Below are 24,026 nucleotides of genomic sequence, written 5' to 3' on the forward strand. Positions count from 1 at the left end.
GGACACTCTCCACCCCCACTCTGTGAAAGCTGGTAGGAGATTTGTTACTGAGGCACCAAGTCACACACGGAGATTCGTTTCCTGTGAGGCTTTACCAGGACGTGGAGATTTCTGTACGCAAGTGGAGCAAAACCCACTCTGAGGGTTCAATCCCTGTTACTCTGTCGTGCGTGCCGCGAGAACTGCTCACCAGTGAACGGCGTATTAAAAAGACCAAATATGAAACGCTGCTACTTCTAGTAGGTTTATTAACGTTACATTGTGGCTTTTAATATAAACTTTAAGAAGTTCTAATACAAGCAATAAACCCACTTCAGCACCTTCTTACCACAATAAGAGCAAGAGAAAATTGGTACTTTAAACAAAGAACTTTATAAAGTGCATATGAAAATTACAGTCAAATAAACACAATTTAAATTGAGGCTTGTTCTACCAACAAAGAGGTGAATATTTTAATGAACAAATTAACTTCTATGCCAAAATCGTAAGTGCCTTTCAGTTCAGTAGTTTGGTCCAGTGCAGTTCTTAAAAAAAAAAAAAAACCAAAAAACAAAAAACAAAAAAGCCCCAACAAAACCCCAAACCAACCCAAAACCCCCCCAAAAAACAACAACAAAAGTGTTTCCCACAAATAAATAAATCCAGCATTCTTTGTCCTCTTTAAAAGTAACAGGACCTAAAAAGCACCAAATTCATAAAATCTGCAATAACATTCTTCAAATGGGCCCACAAGTCCATACATTTAAATCTAGTTAAACGCAAAAAAAATTCCCCAAACCCAAAAAACCCACCTTGTTACATATTCACATCAACTGCAGCACAAAATAATTACTGAAATAATAAGAGAAGAAAACTGAACTCTGCTTTCTAGCAATAACTAGTGCATTGAATTTTGAATGTTCTGTACTTCAGTGCAAACGTAACACGCCGTCTCCTTCCATCTCCGGTTCAGAAGTGTGAAGGATGCCCGTACTGGTTCACCCCTTGCGGCTGGTTACCTGGTTGATAAAGCGAAGGGAAGCGTTTGTACAGAAACACAGGAGCCCACCGGTGCTTCAGGCAGCAAACCCCAGCCCGGAGGGTCCCTCCACGCGGACCTAACGGCGGCACGAGGCGCTCCGTTCCCCGGGACTGCGCCTGCGGTAGCACGAGGGGAGCGGGGGGAGGCAACAGGCAGCAGATCGTGACGGGGCCACCGGCCCCAGCCCCGAGGTGACTCGGGCTTCTCTGGGGACCGGCAGAAATCTGTGGGGTGCACCAGAATTTGGGTATGAGATCACTACTGGGATGGGTAACCAGCTGGCAGTATAAATTACATCTATAAACGGGCAGCACACCTCCGGAAAGATAATTCCATATTCAAACATGCGTCTGCACTTAGGGACACCCCCGCGCACACTCACTGGAGAGCTGCTTCTGGAGCTGCCTGACCAGCGCCGCTGTCTGCTGCTGCTGCTGCGTCTGCTGTAAGCCTTGCCTCGGAAACTGCAAAAGAAACGGGGAAGATGAAAGGAAGAGCGCGAGGGCCAGGCCAGGCAACTGCGGAAGCGTTCAGCTCGTGCTGCCCCTCGGCTGTGGGCAGGGGGGGACAGCCGGGGGCAGCCCGCGTGCCTCCGCAGCGCGTCCCCACCCGTTTTAACAGCGCGGGGGGACACGCCGAGCACGCCGAACTTGGGAAACACGCGTTCTCTTCATTCCCTGGAACGCCCCCCATTTCCAGCTGCGTCGCAGGCGTCCCAGAGCCCAGCCAGACACAAGGCCCAGCGTCGCTCTCCGTCTGTTCCCGCTCTGGAGGGGCCAGTGTTCATCCTGCAAGTCACTCTAAGCAGCGCTGCTGTCCGCATTGTTCAAAGACAAGGCGAATCAAAACTGCAAATCAAAATTAACGGCCTTTTTAGCATGTTTAAACGCTCACGTGTGATCGATGCATAATAGGCAAACGAAGCTCCTCGAAAAACACTCTTCCCAGGGCAGCGGCACCTCAGGTAAGAAGAGGGGTCAGCCCGCAGCCCCTCGCTGCGCTGCACGCTGCTGCGGGCTCCGGCTGCAGATGCGGTTCTGGGCTCCAGTGGAAGGGGAGACGGAGCAGTGCCCAGCCAACCGGGCCCACCCCTATTCAGCAGAATAGTCGTCGTGCCGATCCTCAGCCGAAGCCCGCGGGGATGAAGACAAGGCCCTTCCAGCCCATGGCATTAAGCACAATGGGATTAGACACAAGAAGCCTCCAAAGGAATCTGCTGTTAATGAATTAAATCATGTCTTCAATCACTTCGAAAGTACTCTTGGCGTAAATGCATTGACTTTCACCAATTTCCACCCTGTCTATGCTTGCATCAAAGCAGAACTGAGTCTTTATTTGCTCCAGCTGACAGCACGCGTTATTCCCTAGCTAGCCGACCCACGCAGTCTGTGTTTCAAGGATGGGTACGAGAACGAGCACCGCTTCGCTTTCCACACTCCTGGCTGTCATTCAGAAAAAAAGTCATTCTCTGTTGACAACTTTTATTGATGACACCACGCTACTGAGCTTGACAGACAGACGTGACACGGACCGTCGGTGTGCTCCGCTGGGATGGATGCCTCTGGTCCCCAAGGCCTGCCTACACAAGAAACATTCCTTCCCTTGGGAAACACATCACCCGTGTGAAAGAAAAACGCCTGCGACCCCGAGGACAGAGAGCTGACGGCACAACCCCCTCGTACCTACCTACTCCTGGGAGCGAAATCGCGATGAGCAGGTGCTGCTCTGCCAGCAAGCACAAACCAAACCCAACCTGCACCATTTCCCGTCTGTCATCCTCAGGTCTCTCAGCTCTCTAGATCTGTTTCGTTTCCTAAGCTCTGGAGTTTTCCTTCTTATTACATCTGGAGAAAATGCATGTGCCTCTAATTAAGTGATTTTTTTTTTTTGCTTCTGCACAAGGATACACAAAACACCTGACCAGTTTGAAAACCTGATGTGTCGAATAAAAATGGAGTTATTCAATGCTCTAATAACATCATATGCGCTACAGAAAACGCCCATGCTTCGTTTCAGCGAAACATTTTGCTTACTGAAGGGAGTTTCAGTGTTTTACAAGACTTCAGCATCTTTTCCCTTTCTGAAACCAAATCCTTCACTTAAAATACATTGTGTAATCTTTTGGCTAACAGTCCGCAGTAAATGCTGAGGTTAGTCAAAAGCATTAACCACACCAGGGTTTCTTGGGGACACGAAACCAACACACAGAAAGCTCTCTGCTGCGCTGAGTGCTGGACGAGGCAGGTGCTCTGTCTCTGTGACAGTCTTTCACATAAACACCATTAAGAAAAACTCAAAAATGGATGAAAATGATCTTTCAATAGCTATCAGATAAACATCTTCCATTTACCGTTACTCTTGCACTTACAAGCCGCCTCCGAGTTTCTCTGTCAGATCCTGTTCATTAATGCTTTTAAACTCGGAAGCTAGCAATTTCAGCATTGCTTGTATTTTCTCCATTTTTCTATAGCAAACTTTTTCTAGTTATCCTCACCTACCTTAAATATGTCTGGAAAAACTGCCCGAATACAGGAAACAACCATAATGACATTGTAATTCAGTGGACATGTCCAAAAAAATTACTTGGTAGTGGTATTGATTTGGTAAAATCATTCACTAAATTATAAAAGGCTCCAATTCAGCATAAAGGAGTGTCTCAAAAGTGATTTTGTTTGTACAGTTGTCTTCAGGCAGCTCTGTTTTATGACTAACAATTTAATTTAAAAGGACCTTCAAACAACAACCCCCCTTTTTTCCCCAGCACGTTAGCAGTACAACCTAGAAACCAGAGGCCTGAAGTCACTAACCATCCCTTGTGACGTGACTTAAGGCAGGGACTGGAGTTTGGTAGCGGTGGAGCTGCCGGCGTCCGCAGCCGATGCCAGAGGGGCGGAAAGAGCGCGGACGCTCGCACGAAGTCGGCACAAGCACGGCAGCGTGGAGACATGCCAACCATCAGCACCTTGCGTTCCCAAGCCAGGGCCGCTCTTGGTGTTACAGCAAAAACTAGTTCCACAGGTAGCCCCAATTGCATACCTCATCCTGCTTTCACTTCGACATACTACGGAGACAGAAAAATCCACCAATTTATACGCGTCAGCAGCAACTACAGATTTCTCATCAAGTTTTTACAGTTAGCAGGGGCTATTCATTATTACTATGATATATTAATTAGGATTACAGTTACAAAAAATCCGTAGCACAGCAAGCATAAACTGGGAAAATTAATTCCTGCAGCAGTAAGGCCTTAATTTCCCTTAGCTTGCTGCTCTGGGACTATTAAATGGCATCCTTAGACTCCTGGAAAAAAAGATCCCTGACTTTCAGTGGGGCTTACAGCACTTGGTTCTCTATCAGATTTTCAAAATAGTCATTTATTTACACTGCACTAGCAGTAAGACTGAGGATGACTTCAAAGCATCTCATTTTCCTCCCCCTTTGAATTCACATAAAGAGATTTAAGGCAGTTAGTCTGGGTAGTCTTATTTTACTGGTGATGGAAAAGAGATGTACAGAATTAGAAAAGCACCGGTACCCATTGTGTAACTACATCCCCGAGTAACTCTCAAAAGAACTGCTACAGGTGGTTATTTCTATTGTTTGGGATATTAACCATTAGTTTTAAATCAATACTGCTAAGTCTAATTTCAGAAAGATATGTTGAAACAAAGCGTTTGAACTTTTCCCACGCACGTACAAATCTTTTCTCAGCCAAAACAACGTGGTATCAGTTTTGAGTACACTGGTGAGCGACCCGTGGGGGCGCAGGAGGCAGCGTGGCTCCGGTCCCAGAGGAGCACCTCCGAACAGCAAATTCGGACGTGCTGCTGCAGAGGCGCCGGGGGCTGAGCCGGGCAGCGCACGAGCGCTCCTTGCCACGTTCAAAGCTGCACTTGCCTCCCCATCAGAGGTCAGCGGGCGAGGTCACCTCCGGCAGCACCTCAGCGTAAGCGTAACCCACCTCTTGCCACATGTCGGCAAGGTGGACACACCTACGCGGTCTTCTGTGGACAGATGCGATCCTCCCCGGCCCAGGGCTGGAGCCAGCCAGGAGGCACCTGAAGCACGAGCCGGCTGTCGAGCCCAGCTCATACGCTCTGTTATCACAGCTACCGCTCGTGGCCAGCTCGGGACGCGGGCAAAACGAGCCTCTCGCCGCTGGCACCGGGCACACGCTCCTACGGCGTTCAGAGCGGTGGAGGTGCGGCACTGCAGGCGCCGTGGCGGCAGCACCAGCGGCAGTCGGCGATGCGGGGAAGCTTACACAAACCCTCTCCCCAGGCTGCCACGCTGCCCGTCGCCATAAGTGACAATTGCCACCCTGTCACTACCCTCACACCTCCCCAAAATACCCGGCAGTCTCCTCTGCTTACCAAGGGCTGCTGCGGTTGCACGGGCTGGAGTCCAAGCGCCTGCTGCTGCCCCGGCTGCTGCCCCTGCTGCTGCTGCAACTGAAAGAAGACGAAAGAGCATTGAAAGAGCAGCGCCACGGCGCGCACCGCCTCAGGGAACAGCTACGAGCCGCCAGTACGGCTTGTCCCGGCTGGCGTCCAGCAGAGCAGCCCCCAGCATGGGTTACTGAGGGCCCCGCTCGGGAGATCAGCCTCACGGCTCCCCACTTTGATCATCAGCCACACCGAGGCTGACGAGGAGCACTGTTAATGGACACAAAAATACTCAAAAGCTGGTACATTTAGTTTACTGCAATATCAAAATATTTAGATAAAGTACATTAGCATTCGACAAGAACTGGCACAGATAGCTATTGAACTAGAATAAAAACATGAAAATAATTCCAACTATCAAAGGGCTACGGAAAGGATCTTTTAATGTAGTTTACTTCCCCTCTGCCAAGCCCTACATATTTAGCTGATAACCTGATACTTACCTCCAAATTAAAAATATATCATAAAATCAGAATATAGGAGGAAATAGGCCAGACAGGGAGCAAGGCCTTCGATTTCATTCCGGTATACATTATAAGGCCAGACAGGGGAGAGCACAACCATGGCTTTTGTCTCAGCACAGCTAGGCTGTTCTCAAATTTACCTTCTCCAGAGGCATTCTGCAATCTTGAAAAATCAAAGTACTGAATTTTGCATGTATGTCCAGAGTTCTCTTTCGGGATCCCAAATGTAAACAACGACTTACCGCACTGGGGTAAAAGCAGTTCGGGTTTAGAGCACCAGCTATAGTTTATAGCACCAGGCTTTGCTGCTTTAGACTTGAATACACGTGCAAGCGAGCACGTAAGAGCATCACCCGATACAGTCAGTTTACAGCCCTTCCTGCACTGAAATACCCCCGGCCTCTAGTGCAGCCGAGTCCCTCACCTGGAAGAGTCTCTGCTGTCGCATCTGCTGCTGTCTCTGCCTGATGGGCTCTGGAGGCAGCTGTACTGAGTTCAGGGTCGGATGAGGACCCGCGGTCGATGCACTGTCCAGTCCTCCTCCGACCAGTGAATTCGGCTGCAGAGGCTGATGGCTCAATCTGATTGGGGAAAAAATGATGGCTTACACTTCATTTATAGACAGAGCGCGAGTTAGTCTAGGAGTACTCAACTATAAGCTGTGACATCGTACTTCCATAGATTTAAAAGACAGGAAGAATGTATTTCCAAATATCAATGCTTTGAAAAATATCCCGCAATAGAAGCCGTGCCGTGCTATTGCCCCGTAACTGATGTAGGTAATAACACGTTCCTCTAAACACGAACAGATCCAAGCATTCAGCTCTTGCTTTATTAGGAAGAACGATGAGTTTCTACATTTCAAGTGAGAATTCCACAGAAGCACTAAAATGTTCTCCAGACCAGAACATCTCATATTACCATGAATTTAAAACTGATTATAAAGACTTCTTATTCTCTAAAATACTGAAAAAACACACCAAGCAAGAAATACTTTCTTGGGATGTTATGGGAGTAATTAACATTGGCAAAGCAGAAAGATATACATGGGAAAAACATGTTAGCTAGCTCGTAGTTTACCTCGGCTGGTTAAAACTCAGTAAGGACAAAGCAATTCAGGTTAGCAGCTTTATTCCTAACGCAAGGCACCCTGTAGGTTTTCATACAAGGCTGTCAACCAAGTCAAGGCCAAACTTTTTGAAGAGGTGCAAACATACCCAAGATTGATCATACTCTTAAGATATCCAGGCTTGCAGGAATTTAAAAGAAGTTAAGGAACCAGTGTGTATTGCAGAATATATGGTAACATTCACAATTCTAGAAACGCTGATTTCATTAACAATAACAAGGGTTGAGAGAGCTGCATAGCCACACACAGGACAATTCACATTCTGCTTACAACAAGCAATCGATGAGCAAGTCATTTAAGTACACCTGAACTTAGCATCTGAAGGAGATTTTCGTTTTAGGATCAAATTAGATCTCAAGCAGAGAAAGAAGAATATCTCTACTTGGTAACAGAGCTCATCAGCGGTACCCCAGGAGAAATTGCCTGGGATGAGCGAGAGAGGACCGAAGCTCCGCTGACCCCCTGTGATGACTGACATCTTCGTACTCTGCTGTTCCAATGGACTTGCGACCCGACCCGGGTACTCCAGCACAGACCTTGCACGTTGTGATGGGGGTTTTTCCCCACTACCTCTTTAATTTAAGCCTGTGGTTTTTGGGAGTCACTCTACTGAACATGTCTATTTGAAATGGAAACTAAGAGTGGCAAAATTTCTGGATTCAGTTAAGAGCAGAGTTAGACATACCTAAGCTAGACTGTTAGAAAAAAAAAATCTGATTCAAGACTCTCACTGGCAACTCCAGTTTTCCACTCTGCTTACTCCATAACGCTCCCTTTACAGATTTAATTCCTGCTTCATCTGCCTTCTGTTTCATTGCATTTCTTTACCAGCAAATTCTTCCTGTTTCTCACGGGCACTGCAACTTGGCTGTACTTCAAAACTGAAGTCAATTTAGTGTATTCAAGCTTAAGCAAAATTCCTATGTCTATTGCTAGTTAAACCACCAAGTTGGTCTTGTGTTTTCTTGACTAATGAATATTTGGTAAACCAGGAATGTTTATTAATGTTTAGTACCACACATTTGCATAACATGGCTATCATATCTCTGTGTGTGGTCAAATAGGGTCCAACACCCATCTCTACATTAATTTTTATGTTGTACACACAGGACAACTGGGCTACGACATGTGCCAAGACCAACTTAAAATAAAAATTAAATGAAGGAAAAAATGGGGAAATTGGAGAGAAAGGCAAATTTATTGCTAGTTAGACCCAGCGTTGACCTCATTTTGATTAAGACACTTTATTTTAAATAAAGCTTTAGACGTCTAAATCAAAGTTGCCACGAAACTCCTGTAACGTTACCAGCCACGAGAACTGCAGAGGCTCACCGCTGAGTGCCCGCCAACGGCTGGATGTAGGCAGCAGCCTGCTGTTGGATGTATCCGCCGGGCGGCTGCTGCATCTGCCGCAGCCTCTCCATCAGCGTGGGGCTGGACCGAGCTGCTGCGTACGCTCGGGGGTTGTAGCTGGGGGAAAGCACTACGGCACCAGGCTGCTGCTGCTGCAAAGGCATCGGAGTGCTGTACATCGTGTACCCGTGAGGCATGCTCTGCAGGGAAAACGGACAGAAGAGCGACTTCACTGTGCCCGTACCTACACGAGCTTAGCTATAAAAGGAAGAGATGGCCTTTAGCAAAGAGCCAAAGCCCGGACAACCGGAGGCAAGCCAGCGAGATGCAGTGCTGTACCCACGCACCGACCTGCGAGTCCCCCGCCCTGGTTGTTCCCCACTTCTGTCAGTGGGTCCAGGCAGCCGCAGCGCGGTCACAGGCGGCAGGATGGAACTCGCACCGTGCCGCCCTTCCCCGAGAGGCGCCGAGCCAGAGCGGGGCTCTGCTCCACAGCTCCGCCCTCTCGTTTCTTTGTTCCCCCCCCAAAATCCCAATGACATAATGAAGAGCCACCGGTATCGCTATCTCACCAAAAACTGGCCCAATTGCAGGCTCAACGCTGAAGTACGCTTGCTTTTACCAGCAACATTAGGGAAAACCGGGAAGTGACCACGTTAAAAACGTTTACGGGCTACAGCGTGCGCAGACCACAAGCATCCTAGCACGAGGCCTCACGTTACCCCAGGCCACAGGCGCGAGGCAGGGCCCAAGCCCAGAAAGGCAGGCTGGGAGGAAAAGGAGCGCTCTGTAAAAGCATTTGTATGGAGTTGCTCCGTGGGAGCAGCGCAGTACCTGTGCTTGCTGCAACCCTGGGTACTGTGGAAGCTGAGACGGGGGTCGAACTTGCGGAGTGAAAATAGCAGCTTGGTCCATCGGCTGACCCTGAAAGACACATCACCCATCAGATACGGCCTCCACACCCCCAACGAGCCCGGTTCTGGACACAAACCCCACCAAGTTGTGTCCTAAAGAGTCACGGAGAGACCTGACTGTTTCCTTCAAGACAGCACCGCTGCTTGCCAACACTGCTGAACTGTATTTACTCATAGGGAGATGGAAGAATTTACTTTTGTTTGATTTCTGACACTACTGTGACACTGCAGCAGTGAAGAAACAGCCATTTACTGAACAGAGGTCTTGCAGACACCCTTTAAAATGGGGCTTTGCAAAGGATTAGAACAAAAAAATCTAGCTGTCTTGAAGACAGTACATTAAATTATACAGGAAGCTTAGAGTGAATGAAAATCTCTAGTATAAATGCACAGTTGGTATCTTTCTCAGGCTACCTGGTTACTAGCTCTCCCCCAGACGAAGCAGGCAAAATGCTGATTAGCAGGTTTTATGATGCCATACAAAATACCAGTATGATAAATGGGTAACGCAAGCATCTCCAGCTCCCAACCAGTACGGCTTGGAAACACAGTCCGTATTTGTGATCAGCAGGCAGCCTAGTTTGCTCATTTCAAATTGCCTCAATATTAATGCCCAATTAATGGCAAATCATTTAAAGATTTCAACTCTAACTGCACTAGTATGTTTTGAAACACCAGAAAAGAGGAAAAAATAAAATGTTAGGCAATTTTAGGACCAAGATTGTAAAAAAACTGGTGAATGAGAATTTGTCAAGGATACAATCAAGTCCGTGTATTTTCTGTGCAATTGTGATGCTGCACAATTGCACTTGATCATTTTGAAAATCATTCTTCTCAAAAAAGCTCAGTGGCAGACATGAGATGGAAGTAGTGATGCTCCTTCCCTGTAGCTGCCCAGGTCACTTCAAAAACAAACAAAAATTCCAAATTCTCCAACAAAGCCGTTGCCATTTTAATCAGGATATCCTTCCAGAGATGTATTATAAATTAAGGCTAAAAGTGACTTTCATAACACACCACAAGCAGCAACATTACAACAGGGCTACCCGGTGGAAAAGAAAAATCTCACACGGGATAAAATACTGAAGCACCATCGGAACTCTCCCTCTTTGTCTGCTCCCATCCCTTAGCGGTAACTGTACCCAGCGTTGACAAGCCTGTCGGCACAACCGGCAGTCCTCTGGTTCAATTATTATTTTGGATTTGGCTTAAAATCATGCGCATCCTCATCGACAGACCTGGGACACGAGCAGAGCTACCTCTTGTGAAGGGGAATCGCTCAGGGAAGCAGCACGGTAGAGAGGTTCCAGCTTCCACCGCGCCAGCCCCAGGAGACATGAACCGCTGGGGGCCGGGCTGGATTAACCGCCCTCTACTTTGGGTACAGAACAGACAGAAGAGGTCAAAACCAGGGGCAAAGCTACCACAGGGTGCCACAGGGCTGTCACACACGCATTTTTTATACCTTCCTTTCTTTTACAGGCAAACCAAAAAAAGGCTGACCGAGCGAGGCTCTGTGCCAGCCCCCGGGAGCACCGCTGGAGGAGTCACTACGGGGCAGAGGCAGCGGGGAGCTCGGATACCATAAGCTACGCTAAGGAGGCAGGAGCTACACTAGGGATTTGTTTTAAAAACAAGCCAATATCTCATGGAAAAATCTGAAAAACAAATTAGGGACTACAGGAGGTATGAACAGAGTAACATCTATCAGTCCTGACAAACGTTCAGACAAAATTAAATTTATCTGGGAAAACATCTGTAAAATCAGACGGGGAGCTCTCAAAACAACAACCCGATAGGCAAGAAACTGAAACGCTGAACAGAACATACACCTTGCAGATGGGATGCACATAAAACATGTCAGCCAAGTACATGGGGAAGGAACTTAAGATTTTCTTTTTTTAAACAGAGGCAAAAGAAGAAAAACAAAAAAAAGAACAATAATTTCTCCAAGGAAATTGCTTCTGAAACTTCTTCATAAGGTGCTAACCACAGGCTAGATAAAGATGTAATTTGAAGTCACCGAAAGGCGAAATCTGGAAAAACCATGACTGATTTCTCAGAAAACCAGTGCCGTAAGCTACTCCGTGCAGTAATACAACCCCCTTGGGGGTTCTGCGGAAGCTGGTCTGAGGAGCGCTGCTCCGTGCGTTATCCTGGTGCTGCTCTCAGCGACAGCTAACCTGGCGTGCCCAAGAGCAAAATCTGTCCACTCGTGCCCATGCAGTGGAAACAGCGTCCCTCCACAGCCCGTGGAAGTTGCACCAATGGAAATTGGATCAGGCCCTAATTCTGTACGAACACGCTAAATAAGCAGCTGCACGATGCCAGCGATGCGCGGTGGGCAGAGCCACAAGCGAGTCTTGCCCACCGACCCCTGCCCGCCACGCGAAGCGCACAGAGCAGGGTGCGGGACGCAGAGCGGCACTCCCGTACTGGAGGCACCGCTGCCCAGGCCAGGCCAGCACCACGCACAGAACCACGTGCAGAACGTGAGCAGAAAGCTGTTCCGTAGGCAGCGACGGATCAAGTTATTGCACGGCAGCACACAGCCACAGAGCAAGTTCCCGTGTGGTGAGAGCGCGCTCTGCATTCCTGAGCAGCAACAGCAGATGTTGCTAAATTCAAAGGGACTTCTCCCTCCAGGCATAACTTAGTGAAGAGTTAACTAAACATGCGAACCAATCGCTGCAAGCCAGAACTGTGCATGCATGTCAAAAAAAAACCCCCAAAACAAAACAAAAAAAGGAGAAAAAACCCCAAACACTTTCATTCAATGCTGACGCAACGTTACAGTAATAACCGCTGTTCTCTTTGTTCTACTCACACTTTAAATTGAAGCAAAACTTACTGCTTTTTCCTGTTCAGGTATGTGACCATAGTATATTCAGAAGGAATTTTCTTTTCTAGGTGGTGCTGGGACTGGCAAAGGCGACTGTAGCAGCCATGGCGCTGCAGGCTGATTTGACCAAAATCTGACCAAATCTGACTTTGAAAGCAGGTAGTGAAACACTAACATTTACGTAGCTAAGAAGATGACGATAGATTTGAGAGACATTGCTGTGTACTTGCTGCATATCTAGGTGTGCCTAATTAACTGCAAATATGGTGATCCAGACCCTGTTCTGACATGCTCCCGGTAACAGCAGGAATGATTGCACTTATATAAAATACGGACAATAGGGTACGCAGCAAAACCTTTTTAAAAACACATTTTGCTTTGTCTTTCCTATTTTAACAACGTTGCAGTTTCCCTAAGACAGGAAGAAAGTCCTGCAAGCTAACTCTGAAACAGCTTTTCTACTTAATAGCATCTGGAAGGCTTTCCGACACAGATATTAGGGATGAAACTTCATGCTATCCTTGTTCTTCCCCAGAAACAACTGAATTCTGTGAAACTTAATATTAGCTGCTACTTGTTTTGGAAGTAACAAAATACGGTTATTCTCATAACCGCACATCCTGCCATAGCTCGGGAACAGGCCATCGGGCAGCGCACTGCCGTGCTCAGGTGGGACAAGAAGCATTTTGGAAACTACCGCTCCGGCGGGGCTGGGGAGCTGACCCTGCCTGGCCGAGCTGAGCGGCACCACCGCGTCCCATCGCAGCGGCAGCAGGCCACGCCGGAACGGCTGCCTGGGAAGCGCTGGTGGCACGCGCCGGCCAGAGGACGTGTGGTCCGTCCCTTGGTGCTCCTCCGGCACCGCGGTCGCCACTCCCCACCTTGCGCCGCGGCAGAAGCTGCCAGAGTGGGCGGCGGCAGAGGGGCAGCGGGGGGGCGAGGGCAGCGTGGGAACACGCAGACGGCGTCGGACACATCATGCAGCTACTCTAATCTTTCACAGCGAGAAACACAACGGAAGAGAAAAAAATAAATGATGCAGTTATTGGAAATATTTGTGAGAAAAAAATATTCTATGTGTGCAAGTGTATTCACAGCCTTCCCACATGCAGCCGCTGCGCTACCTGGGTGAGAGGAGTGCCAAAGCGTATCATTCTCATCAGAAGCAAAGTGTGCAGCCTGTATGTTGAAAGAAATGCATGTTTGTGCAAAAGGAAAAATAAAGAGAAGTTCACAGTATTAGAGTGGTTACCATTATGTTGTCAAAGCCATCCTGAAGGGATACAGCAGTGCTACAGACATCCTAAAGGAAAAGGACAGGCGAGAAAATAGCAAACAATACAAAGAATATACACGATTAGGCTCGGCTTGTTAGTGGATCCATACAGCACCTTTACAGAGCTCACCTGTACGTACTCAAAGAACGCCAGTGTTTAGGAACGTTAACAAGGTCCTTTCAGGTGGTTTTTATGCTAATGAACCTCAATACTTTTATGAAATTTATGAACAGAAACTCTAAATGTGGAAAGGACTCCTTACCATCCACAGGAGTCTATCTGTCCATAGTACTCAACATTTTTTTAGCAAGTGTGAGTTCTTAAAGACCTTGCACCGTAGCTATTTGCTTTCTGGAGCACAGCACACACGGCACGGCACTGACGGGCAGAGTCCTTCTGGACTGATTTGACAGAACTGTTCACACCGGTGCCGGCGGCTTCAAGCTGATGGGTAATTTCATTCTGCAGCTGCAGAGACATAAAACCCAAAGAAGAAACCTCCCCTATTTAAGCTCTACGTACCAACAAACACTGCATAGCAGCAGTGCTTACAGATCATCTTGCTCCTAAATTTTCAAATGCTTGTACACTGCCACTGCATTTCCCACTCTAAATGCAGGACTGCAGGAAGAAGTGCCACGAGCTCCCCAGGGATGCGGTTCCAAACTGGAGCACCGTGCACACAGGCGGGCGTCCCGTGGGGCAGCCCACGGTGCAGGGAGCGGGCAAAGCCCAGTGCCACCGGGATCTCGGAGGGGTTTCTCTGGTGCCAGCGCTGCCAGCATGCGCTGAGACAACAAGGAAAGCAAATGGGACGGCCTGGTGAATCGATCAGTCATTTCACTAGTGAAAGTTTTCACATAGCAGGCTGAATGAGTCTTCCCAAGCATCCCGTAAGGCCAAATGTTAAGAGAAGGACGTGTCCGTCTGCAGTGCTCCCCAGCACACCGCACAGGGCCTGGCTCTGCATCCACTGGGGAAGTAACTGGGAACAAAGGCTGGGTTCAGATGGCTCTGGAGAGACTTGGTTTACAGCAGCTTAACTCACACTGCCTTATTGCTGAAATAAAAGCAGGGCTGATACGGAACCACTGACTGATGAACATCCAGCACATCATATGCTGGCTGAAATACGCACCTGAACCCACCCTGCTGAATTTTAGTGCCACTTCTACATTGTAAAAGTTCAGTCCATGTTTTATGAAAAAGTTAATTGCAGACACCTTATTAAACTTATTTAGGCATGGATTCATGTCTTCGTAAGAAGTTTATTGTCCTGACAACCTCTCTATGCAGCACTCTGGAGAAGTTAGCTGTTGTTCTTAACACCCCAGATACTGTCCTTGTTTGAAACCAAAAGGGTAGCGTAACATCTTTTGTCCTCTAAGCATGACAGTGCTAAATAACAGCATTTCTTAAAGGGGAGAATAATGTGTCATTTTAGATCTTCAATTATTACTGTTTGATCCACCTAGCCCTAAGTAGTGATCAGCATTTGTTTACTCAAGGCTCTTCTTTAAGCCTGTATTTTATCACAGTAAATGAAAGCCAGATGGGCCTAACACTAAAACAGCAAGATGTTGCCTAATGTAAGAAATACTACAGGGTTAACTGTGTAGAGCCCCGTGCCCGTTTAGGGTACCTAATCCTTAGTAGCTCGTAGTTGCCCACAGGACACTAATGAGGGATCAAATATCCACCGTACTACTGGTATTATAACACACACATCCAGAGCTTTTGGGGGCTGGGCCTTTTTGGTTTTTTTAAGGCAGAAGACAGGACACTTAGAGGGAAACCCTATGTTCACAATTATGGACGGCCCCATGTGGGGCTGCAATGAGGGTAAGAATGGGTACAAAAGGACTTTAAAAAAAGGTGAGAATTAATTGGTTTTACCACCAACTACTGTGTACATCTTTCTGGTTATCTGGGATTCAAACCCCAATTTTCTATTCTTACGCCATCAGTTCAAAAGCAGCCTGTCTGTAGCCGTACTCTGGAACGAGCTCAGGCTCTGAAGGGTGTTGCACAATAGCCACGTGTGGTTTGGCACACAGCGGCTGTACTCTGCAAAAATGTTAGGAGAAATACCAGCTATTTCTAGAGAACATGGACGTCTGCGTGCACATATGTATGGAAATGGCTCCGGCTGGACTTCCCGGATTTTTAATTGTGAAGACCATTGCCATGCCTCTGCTGCTCTTGTAGCTTGGTGGTACACAGCACCATGCGATTCCACTATGAAAGCCTCTGTGACACAACAGGGAACACGAATATCATCACGTAGCAAAAGCAAAACCTGATTTATGAAACACGGGAAAAATAGAAGGGACTAAGAGACGAAAGGGCAAATGAAGTTTACAAGCAGATGGCTCTGGTTAAGCAATATTTAGGGAATTATTGCAACTCTAAGTATCAGCTGGCTCTCCACTCGGTAAGCCTACGCAGGGCAAGCAGCCCCACGGAACGCAAAACCACCGTGTTGCCCTTCAGACTTGGGGGTTTGGACAAACCTGTTGGAGAGACCGTGACTGTGCTTGCTGCCTGAGGAGCCGCTGCTGCTGCTGCTCTTGCTGCAGGAGTTTCATCTGGAGCAACTGCTGCTGAGGCGCGATTGCATGGATAGAGGGGGGCTGCATCATGGTGCCGGAGCGCCGCTGCAGCATGTTCGACAGGGCTTGCTTCGTATTAGTTGGAACAAAGGAGCCTGTCGGATCCAGCCTGGAACCACCTAAAAACCACCCAAAACACAAATGTGTTCTCTGCCTTCCATAAGAACGTTGTTGGTACAGATCACTGCTACTTCATCAGCTCCTATTTGGTTAGCTCTACAATAACGATGATAAACTTACCTCTGGAAAAGGTGTGAAGTGGATTAAACCAGATTACTGGCCTGAAAAATTAAACGGGCAACATAACTTTGAAGACTACCACTTATAAATGAGAACAAAAAGTAAAAATGTTACGGGCTGTTGCACGTTCTACATCACATAAAACGTTTGACTACTACTGAAAAAACAAAGTTGCATGTCAGATCAAAAGTATGATATGAACGGCTTGTGATGTCAGGACAATTTTATCATGAGATAGCAATAATTTATGCACTCTATGCTATTTGATAAAAATCATGTACCTAACTATATGTAAGACTTATGAAGGTAACCTTACACTTTTTTTTTTTTAAATCAGCATTTCCTTAACTTTGTAGCCACCATCTGGTATTTTCTGAAGACTTTTGTGCACTTAAATACAGATGTAGTTGTATTTGGAGCTTCAGAAAAATTATTTAACATTTATAATTGGAACCAAATTTCCAAACTTCTCCTGCATAGTACCTGAGAAGGACACGATAGTATTTCTCAAAACATCATAAACTGCTGCCCCCTAGAGCAAGTAAAATACCTACGTTAAGCTGTGTACACATTAACTGGAAGAAACAAAACAAGTCTACAAATAATTAAGCACATATCACAAATCCTGAAGAAAAAGTGAGCCCATGGATATATTTATCCCATCTAGCAGATGTTAAATTAGCCACCATGGCTCTTGGCATCAGTCAAAGAAGAAATAACCCAAAGGTCATTTGTTCCTTTTAATCATCCCTCTCTTATTTCACTCCTCACTGAACTTCTACCAGCTTTCTTACACTATCACCAAAGTAGGTAATTTTTGCTTATCCACCAAAAAAGTTTTATACCTTAATAGAGACAGACCTACCACCAGTAACAGAAAGCCCTTCAAAAATCCGCCCAACTAAAGAGTAAAATAAATGGCATCGGCAGACACCGCCTGCTTCAGACTAAGTTGGAGACAAAACACGGTTACAAGAAGTCAATTTTTATCATACACGGAATAGTAACGCCCGTGCCTGTGAGCCGAAGGCTTGCGCGTACCTGGAGGGAGGGGCTGGTTCTGCACAAAGAAGCCAGGCTGCGGCTGCCCCATCACGTTGTAAGCCCACAGCGCAGGCTGCGGGTGGTGCATCATCGGAGAGGAAAGCGGTGAGTAAGGGGGAGGCACTCTGTATAAGCTGTTCTGTGGATATTCCTTAAAATACACAGGAAAAGTGAATGTTACTGACATTCATACCTTACTAACTCATAAATAATGCCAATTCTCCTACTAAATTATTAAAGGACAGAGACAGTTCCCATTGTCGTTTGCGATGATGTAAAAAACAGATGAAGTCTCAGGCTGCCCACAGGTAATTAACACTAACAACTTCACAGACACCATCCATTTTTACCTTATTAGCACGTATTTTCTGCAGGCTGTAATTAGGTATAACACAAGGACAGCTTACTCTATCAGTACATAAATAACAGGAAGAACTTAACCGAAACATCAAAAAGGCCAGAAAATTATTTTAAAGTAAAACACAACACAGTGACAAACTGGCTGGACGCTGGCAGAACACTGAGGTGTCTACAACACGTATGACTGCCCTGGCAGCAGCGTGCCGAGGACGTAATCACACGGAATGCTGCTGCTGGAAACGTACATTATCATTCGAGTGGTGCCACGCATGTTTTTCAAACCTGTGCTCTGTGTGATTCTTCAGCTTAGGAACCCACACCTCAAAAAGCCATTAAAACCAAAAGGAGAAGTGTCTCAGAAACCAGAACAAACTGCACAGTGCAACAGTTTAGCTGAGTGAAAGAGTGTCTTTCGCAGCGGTTTCCATTTGAATGGGACCTGGGTTTGAACCAACACATTTGGTCTCAACATAACTGGAACAGGAGGAATTTTAGAAATGGATACAAACAATAACAGCTGTACTTTACACCCAACGAGAGAAAGCATATGTGGAACTCGGATAACATTTACTGAGCAAGACCCAGTCTAGCACATTTTACATAGCACATAAGGTCCTAAGCCCAGGAGGTTCCTCTAGACTCAGCTCTATTTGATAGAAATCCACCCTCCTGACCCTCTCCCTTCACTCCCTTGATTAGGACCCACTCCTCCAGGCGCAGAGCAATTTCTGAAGGTAGCTAAGACAGCACTACACCACCACAATGCTTCGGCGAGATATTTCAAGTTTTGTATCGGGCACTAACTACTTACATCAGCCCTTGAGCTTGACTTTGACTTTCGTTTCCTGCCCTTTGTCTTCTTCTCATCATCCATGACAAGTTTTCCCTGATCCGAGAGCTCTCCTGACTTTCTTTCTGGTTCCTGAGAGACAGGTGTGGTGGGCTCTTCCTCCTCCTCCTCTGGAGGAAGGGGCAAGGGCTCGAGGTAGTAACTCCGTGGTTTGGGCTTGGTGTGCGTGTGGTACAGGAGGAGATGCTGCTGCTCCTCATATTTTATCACTTTCCTGTCGACACGAACTGTACCAAACCATGCCCAGGAGAGAGGAGCAGGATTTTTGTGACCTTCAAATAAATCCCAAGGGGACACCTTTTGTTTTGTTGAAACCTGAAGACCCTGTTTCACAATAAAAGTGAAGTTAGTATTTTAAGACAGTTGAACACAAGAGCAGACGACTTGTTTTTGTATACCATTATTTGAGTCAGAAAAATCCAGTACGGATTCTTTCCCCTCCACAAGATGTACCAAATGCACACTGGTGGGATTTTAACCTCTGTCCAAGGTTGCCACTAGATAAAAGCAATTATATTTTTATAGTACCATTTGCTTATAGCTATGCTAAAAATCTCAAGTTTCATCTATGCCATTTGGAGGAGAAGTCAAATATATATCAAAAATTGCTAATCTGAGAATACACTTGCTAAAAGTTTACATATTCAAACAAGGGGAGAAAGCCTAAGCACGGTATCACAAAAAATGCCTACGCAGTCTGCAGAATAAAAAGCCCTATCCTAAGCTCTATCCTTCTCTTTCAAATAAGTTAACTTAAAAAAAATATGCACCCCTTCATATTCCCCCAAAACCCCCAAACAACTAATACACTCCCCCTGCTCCTTTTCCTCTCTTTTTTGTAAGCAGGATCACACCCTCCGTCTTCCTCCCAGCAAGTAACAGGTCAAAAGGTTCCCGGGTCAAATGAGTTCTCAAACGTAGGATTCTGCTCGAAAAGCGAATACTTTTGTAAGAGCTTCTGCTGCTCAACTCCAAGTCAAATCTAATTTCCTTTTTTGGCAACTTTTGTGGAGTTGGCCGATATCAGTCAAGACTCTATAGTGCAAAACTGAGCAAGCTCATGTCAACACTCTTCACATGAGCAGTTACAAATTGACTGTGAACTCTGTGGATTTAACAAGGGCACGCAGCAAACACGATGACTGAATTTTAAACAAATCAGAAAGCAAAAGGTTACCCAAACTCTTGAATTTGCACAAGTGGCATAAACCTGTTTCCACTAAAGATGCACATATATCTAAAGCTCTGAGACCATCTGCAAGTATCAGCGAATCGTCAGGGAGAGGAGGACGGAATCGCCCGGGTGCTGCTGCAGGGCCGGTGATGCCGGTGCACGGTCCCAGTCACACCGGGCTGCTCGAACTCCTTCGGCCCGGCTGTACCAGCTCCCCCCGTGCCGCTCTGAACCCACTCCAGGTTTCACGCTCTGCCTGACAATTTTCACACGGGTCGTGCAAACAAAGGCTGTGCAAGAACATTTGGAACAGAAATGCATTTGCTACCAAAAAAGGGTCTGTCGTTTGCACCTATTTTTAAAGGCATTATTCTACAAGCCCAGCACTCCTCACGTTTGGCATCACTGCTCATAGAAAGCCTACCTGTTTGAAGGAGGCTGCATTGCTCTGGCTGAAGCGTAGCAATGACTGAGAGCGCGTTAGAAAGCTGCGCTACAGAAGTGCAATGCTTTTACAATGCTGCGTGTAGGCGCGTGTACTGTACAAGCTGTACCTGTTTGCTTGAACTTCCTATGCTTCAAAAATCATGGAAAAACTGAGATGAAAGCAAACATTTACTCTTGCCTGTTTCTTATCAATGGAGTCAAATCCTGCAATTTTGTTCCCCTTGGTGTCGATCAAGGATCCCATGGGCTCACAAGTAATAATGTCACACGTCTGCTTTGGCAAAGGGAGCAGCTGGCGAACCTTGTCGATGCTTTCAGACCGCTTGTCTCCCAGCTCTTTCTAAAGAATAAACACATCAATCAGTCACACAGGGGAGAAAAGGAAGAGAAACAATGCACTGCTTTCACTATTAGAAAAAGTCCCGTTTCTGGATGAATCATTTCCTTGTACTTTTACTAAATTTAAACAAGTGGCTTTGCAAGGGTTTTTGTGTTTTCTTTTGCTTTTTTTAAGAATGTAAGTTATCTTTTCATCTCTTGTTTGAGCAGAATATAGAAAATACATATTACAAATTAAATACAAATCTATTGTCTCAAACATGAATAAAAGTAACTAAGTGTCTTGCAGGGTCCCTAACTGTAATTTAATACGAAGAAAATATTAGAAGTCTGTCTTCCCACACCCCCATTCCTGTATTTTTATTTTCTTCTTTTTCTCCTTGTTATCAGCAGTGCTGTTTCAGTCTCTCTTCTTTTTCCAAGAGGCGTTCCCAGAATTAGAAACCACAGGATCACAAGAGGAGCACAGAATGCGACTCAAAAGAAATGCTGAAAAGGACAAGACTTAACACTTACTTTTAATTTTTTCACCAGATTCATGTAAGCCCTTTTGTTTTCCTCAGGCCCTCCTTGGGAAGCGTTTGACAAGTCCGAGGCAAGCGTCCCGTTGATGAGGACGCCCAGCATATCGAGCACGGTTGTGAACAATTCGCTGAGAGTAAAGACAAGTATTACCCGGAGGAACTACCGATTGCCGAGAGATCCGGGGACAGACACTCACGGCAAAGGCCACAAACGCAGCTCTTCGGACAAGCCGGGGTGTTCCGGGCTCTCTGCATGCACACACTTGCACCCCGCTTGCATGCAGAAGCCCCAGCATATACGTGCAGGTGGGCTGTCGAGACGTGCACACGGATCTTATTATAAAGCCCAGCTCAGAGCTAAGACAGCACAAACTGCTAACAGACAGTCGTTAGGAATTATGGGCTCCAACTTAGGAAAGTGCTCGGGTACGTGCTGGTTAAGGAAGAGTGTAAATAGCGGCTCCAGTGCTTTCCAAAGTAGAGGTGCTGCCCAACCAAGACCAGCAGTGAGTGTGTAAGTTGTACTCAAGCAGTAATAGGATAATAGTAAGAAAAATATAACAATAACATACATGCAATCTAAACTTAAAAGCACTAAGGATAGGAATTAGCTTGTTTAAATAGCGCAGACATACTTGTTGGTCTGCATATCAACAGTTCCTGAAGTGATTATCTGGAGGAGCAGAAGTGCCCAGTCTGTGGTCCACTGGGTACTCCTCTGCACAGTGTCAAACATGCCACCTACCTGCAAAATAACACAGCAGATAGCAAGGCTCCGCACATACCTCACAGATGCACCTTCCCTTATCACGTGTTTTACTTATGAATAAAACTGCTGCCCCGTCCCACGAGTTGTTGTGTGCTGAATGCCATCTTGAAGTGCTGACTTTAAATAACTTTTCCTCCCCACCCCATGCTCCCAGCAAAAAGCTTCTCCTAAGAAGGAACTATAGAAAAGCAAAATATAATTACACTGCTCCTTCAGTTTCACATCTTCGCTTTCAGGTTTCATGCAACAAACTGAAGTCAGTGAAAAAATTCTCAGCACTGAAAAGGTGTTGAACTTCATAGTTATCATCTTCCTTCCGCACCCAAAAATCAGACAATAATGTCCGGTGCAAAGAGAAAAAAAATCTGAACAACATAGCATTGATTGAAAATGAAAACTGCTAAATGATGTACTTTACCCTATGAACACCTTTTCACTATTTCTACCAGTCTAGTATGACACTGTAAAATATGCCTTGGCTTTGAGAAGGAGCCATTTTACCAAAACTCATCCTTCAAAGGATCAAATCGCAGTAACACAAGATACCCACTCAGGTTGCAAGCCCAATTACCAAATGGTCAGAAGAGTCCAAATCCCAAATTTCAAAGGTACACCACTTCTAGCTAACGAAAGCTCAGCTCAAGCCTTCAGACAGTGAGAGCCCTGTGAAAGACAAACACCTCCCTGTTGCACAACCCGACGCCCGAGGGAGCTTTCGTCAGGCTGACACTGCTCTCCCCTTACTGCTGCGCTGCAGCCCAGGGTCTTCCTACTCTGCCACGATGCCACCGTCACTTCACTGTTTTGCACATCATCCCTGCACCCAGTGTCGGCATCAAATCATCTTTCCTGATGTCTCCCACTTCACAACTCTCCAAAAATAAACCTTTTAATTTTGTCATCTTTATAATCACTCTAAATCCCTTCGCTCTTTGTGCTTGTAGTTGTTTCACCTCACACAATTCTTCCCCGTGCTTAAAGCTTATTTCAGGGTTCCGTCTTGCTCAATAAACACAGAGACCGTTTCAATCCTCAGTACCTGCTCTTAGCTCCTAAACCTTGCTGAGTTGGTATCGAAGAAGATTACTCCTTGAACTACATAAGTGGTTTATGGTTTACAAAATATAAAATCTTGCTGCTTTAATAATAAACCAAATATTGCCCATACCAAGAGTTCTCCCAACCCATGAGGAAGTACCTGTCTCCCTGGTACTCAGGGGCAGGTGACAGCTGCTTTACTTTAAGCACAGCCACAGCAATCCCCAACCAAGTCCCCCTGGCCTGAGCCAGCGGCAGCGTAAGGCTGTGCGTACCCCTCTGGTTGCACATCTAAGCAGCCTCCAAAGAGGTGGGAAGAGAACAACGCTGCACTGTTACTCCTACCTTGGTGCTCCCTCATTTGGCCTTACACGCAGTCTCCACACACCTATGCACCGTGCTAAACGAGCCGCGGGGGCCCTGACATCTGGTACGGAGCTTTCAAGAGATGTGGGACATAAGAGAACTTGATGGAAACTAAGTTGATTAATACATCTATCCAAGTAGCAGCAACTGAAATTGCGCAGGTAAGTTAAATAGCCAAACGTTACACTCCCCAAGAACTCTGAAAGTCTCAACTAGATTATTAACTGCCTAATTCCATAAAATCCTCACTTGTTACATGGGGATAAACCATCAGTGGACAACAGCTTTGAACGTCCACAAAAATATGACACATTTCTGAAGTTCCAGGGACAACGAAGGAAGAAAGCAGCACAAAAATAAGGCATGAATAAGGTATAGGCTGTCCTTCCCATTTATTTTATATGAACAGTGTCCAAACGTTACGGCCAGCAGGCATCAGCTGAAACAAGAGAGATGGAAGAGCAGAGATGACACCAGTGGAGCAGAGACCCCCCTGTGCCAGGGTAGATGGGACACTAACAGCCCTGGCTGTCCCTGGCCAGCCCCACTTGGGGCCACCCCCAGCCCAGGAGCCCCAGGTCAGGAGCCTCAGCCTGGCCATGCCAGGGCTGCCTCGGACCCTGGCTCCCCTCACCGGGCCTGACCCTGAGCCCCCCGCCATGGGCTGACGTCCTGGCATGGCCTCAGCCTGTCCCCACCCCAGTGGGGGTGCCTGATGCCCGGGGCTGGGGGTTTGAGGGACCCCCCAGCTGCCCGCTCTAAGGGAGCCCTGGCCCCCATGGTGCCCTGACACAGTGCTGCTTGCTCCTTACACCTAC

The 24,026-nt window shown here is 46.6% G+C and overlaps 1 protein-coding gene across 8 annotated transcripts in view; it reads right to left on the reverse strand.

Annotated features, from left to right (window-relative positions):
* Window positions 1–233: 233 nt before the first annotated feature.
* The window catches only part of MED12L (mediator complex subunit 12L), a 150,225-nt gene continuing 126,432 nt past the window's right edge, over window positions 234–24,026 (reverse strand). For 4 of the 8 annotated variants that reach the window (XM_054834628.1, XM_054834626.1, XM_054834624.1 and 1 more), the window contains 13 exons: window positions 21,671–21,780; window positions 21,028–21,163; window positions 20,351–20,512; window positions 18,513–18,875; window positions 17,339–17,492; window positions 15,959–16,176; window positions 13,421–13,471; window positions 9,247–9,336; window positions 8,392–8,612; window positions 6,355–6,511; window positions 5,395–5,472; window positions 1,404–1,485; window positions 234–998 (listed from right to left, as the gene is read on the reverse strand). In XM_054834628.1, the coding sequence (XP_054690603.1) occupies window positions 949–998; window positions 1,404–1,485; window positions 5,395–5,472; window positions 6,355–6,511; window positions 8,392–8,612; window positions 9,247–9,336; window positions 13,421–13,471; window positions 15,959–16,176; window positions 17,339–17,492; window positions 18,513–18,875; window positions 20,351–20,512; window positions 21,028–21,163; window positions 21,671–21,780 (1,872 nt within the window). In that variant the 3' untranslated portion in view covers window positions 234–948. Of the gene's footprint in view, window positions 999–1,403; window positions 1,486–5,394; window positions 5,473–6,354; window positions 6,512–8,391; window positions 8,613–9,246; window positions 9,337–13,420; window positions 13,472–15,958; window positions 16,177–16,297; window positions 16,339–17,338; window positions 17,493–18,512; window positions 18,876–20,350; window positions 20,513–21,027; window positions 21,164–21,670; window positions 21,781–24,026 lie in introns of those variants that run through there. The other 4 variants (XM_054834627.1, XM_054834625.1, XM_054834629.1 and 1 more) reach the window with 3 other exon arrangements.

This window comes from Grus americana, chromosome 9 (genome assembly GCF_028858705.1).
Source record: "Grus americana isolate bGruAme1 chromosome 9, bGruAme1.mat, whole genome shotgun sequence".
NCBI lineage: Eukaryota > Metazoa > Chordata > Aves > Gruiformes > Gruidae > Grus > Grus americana.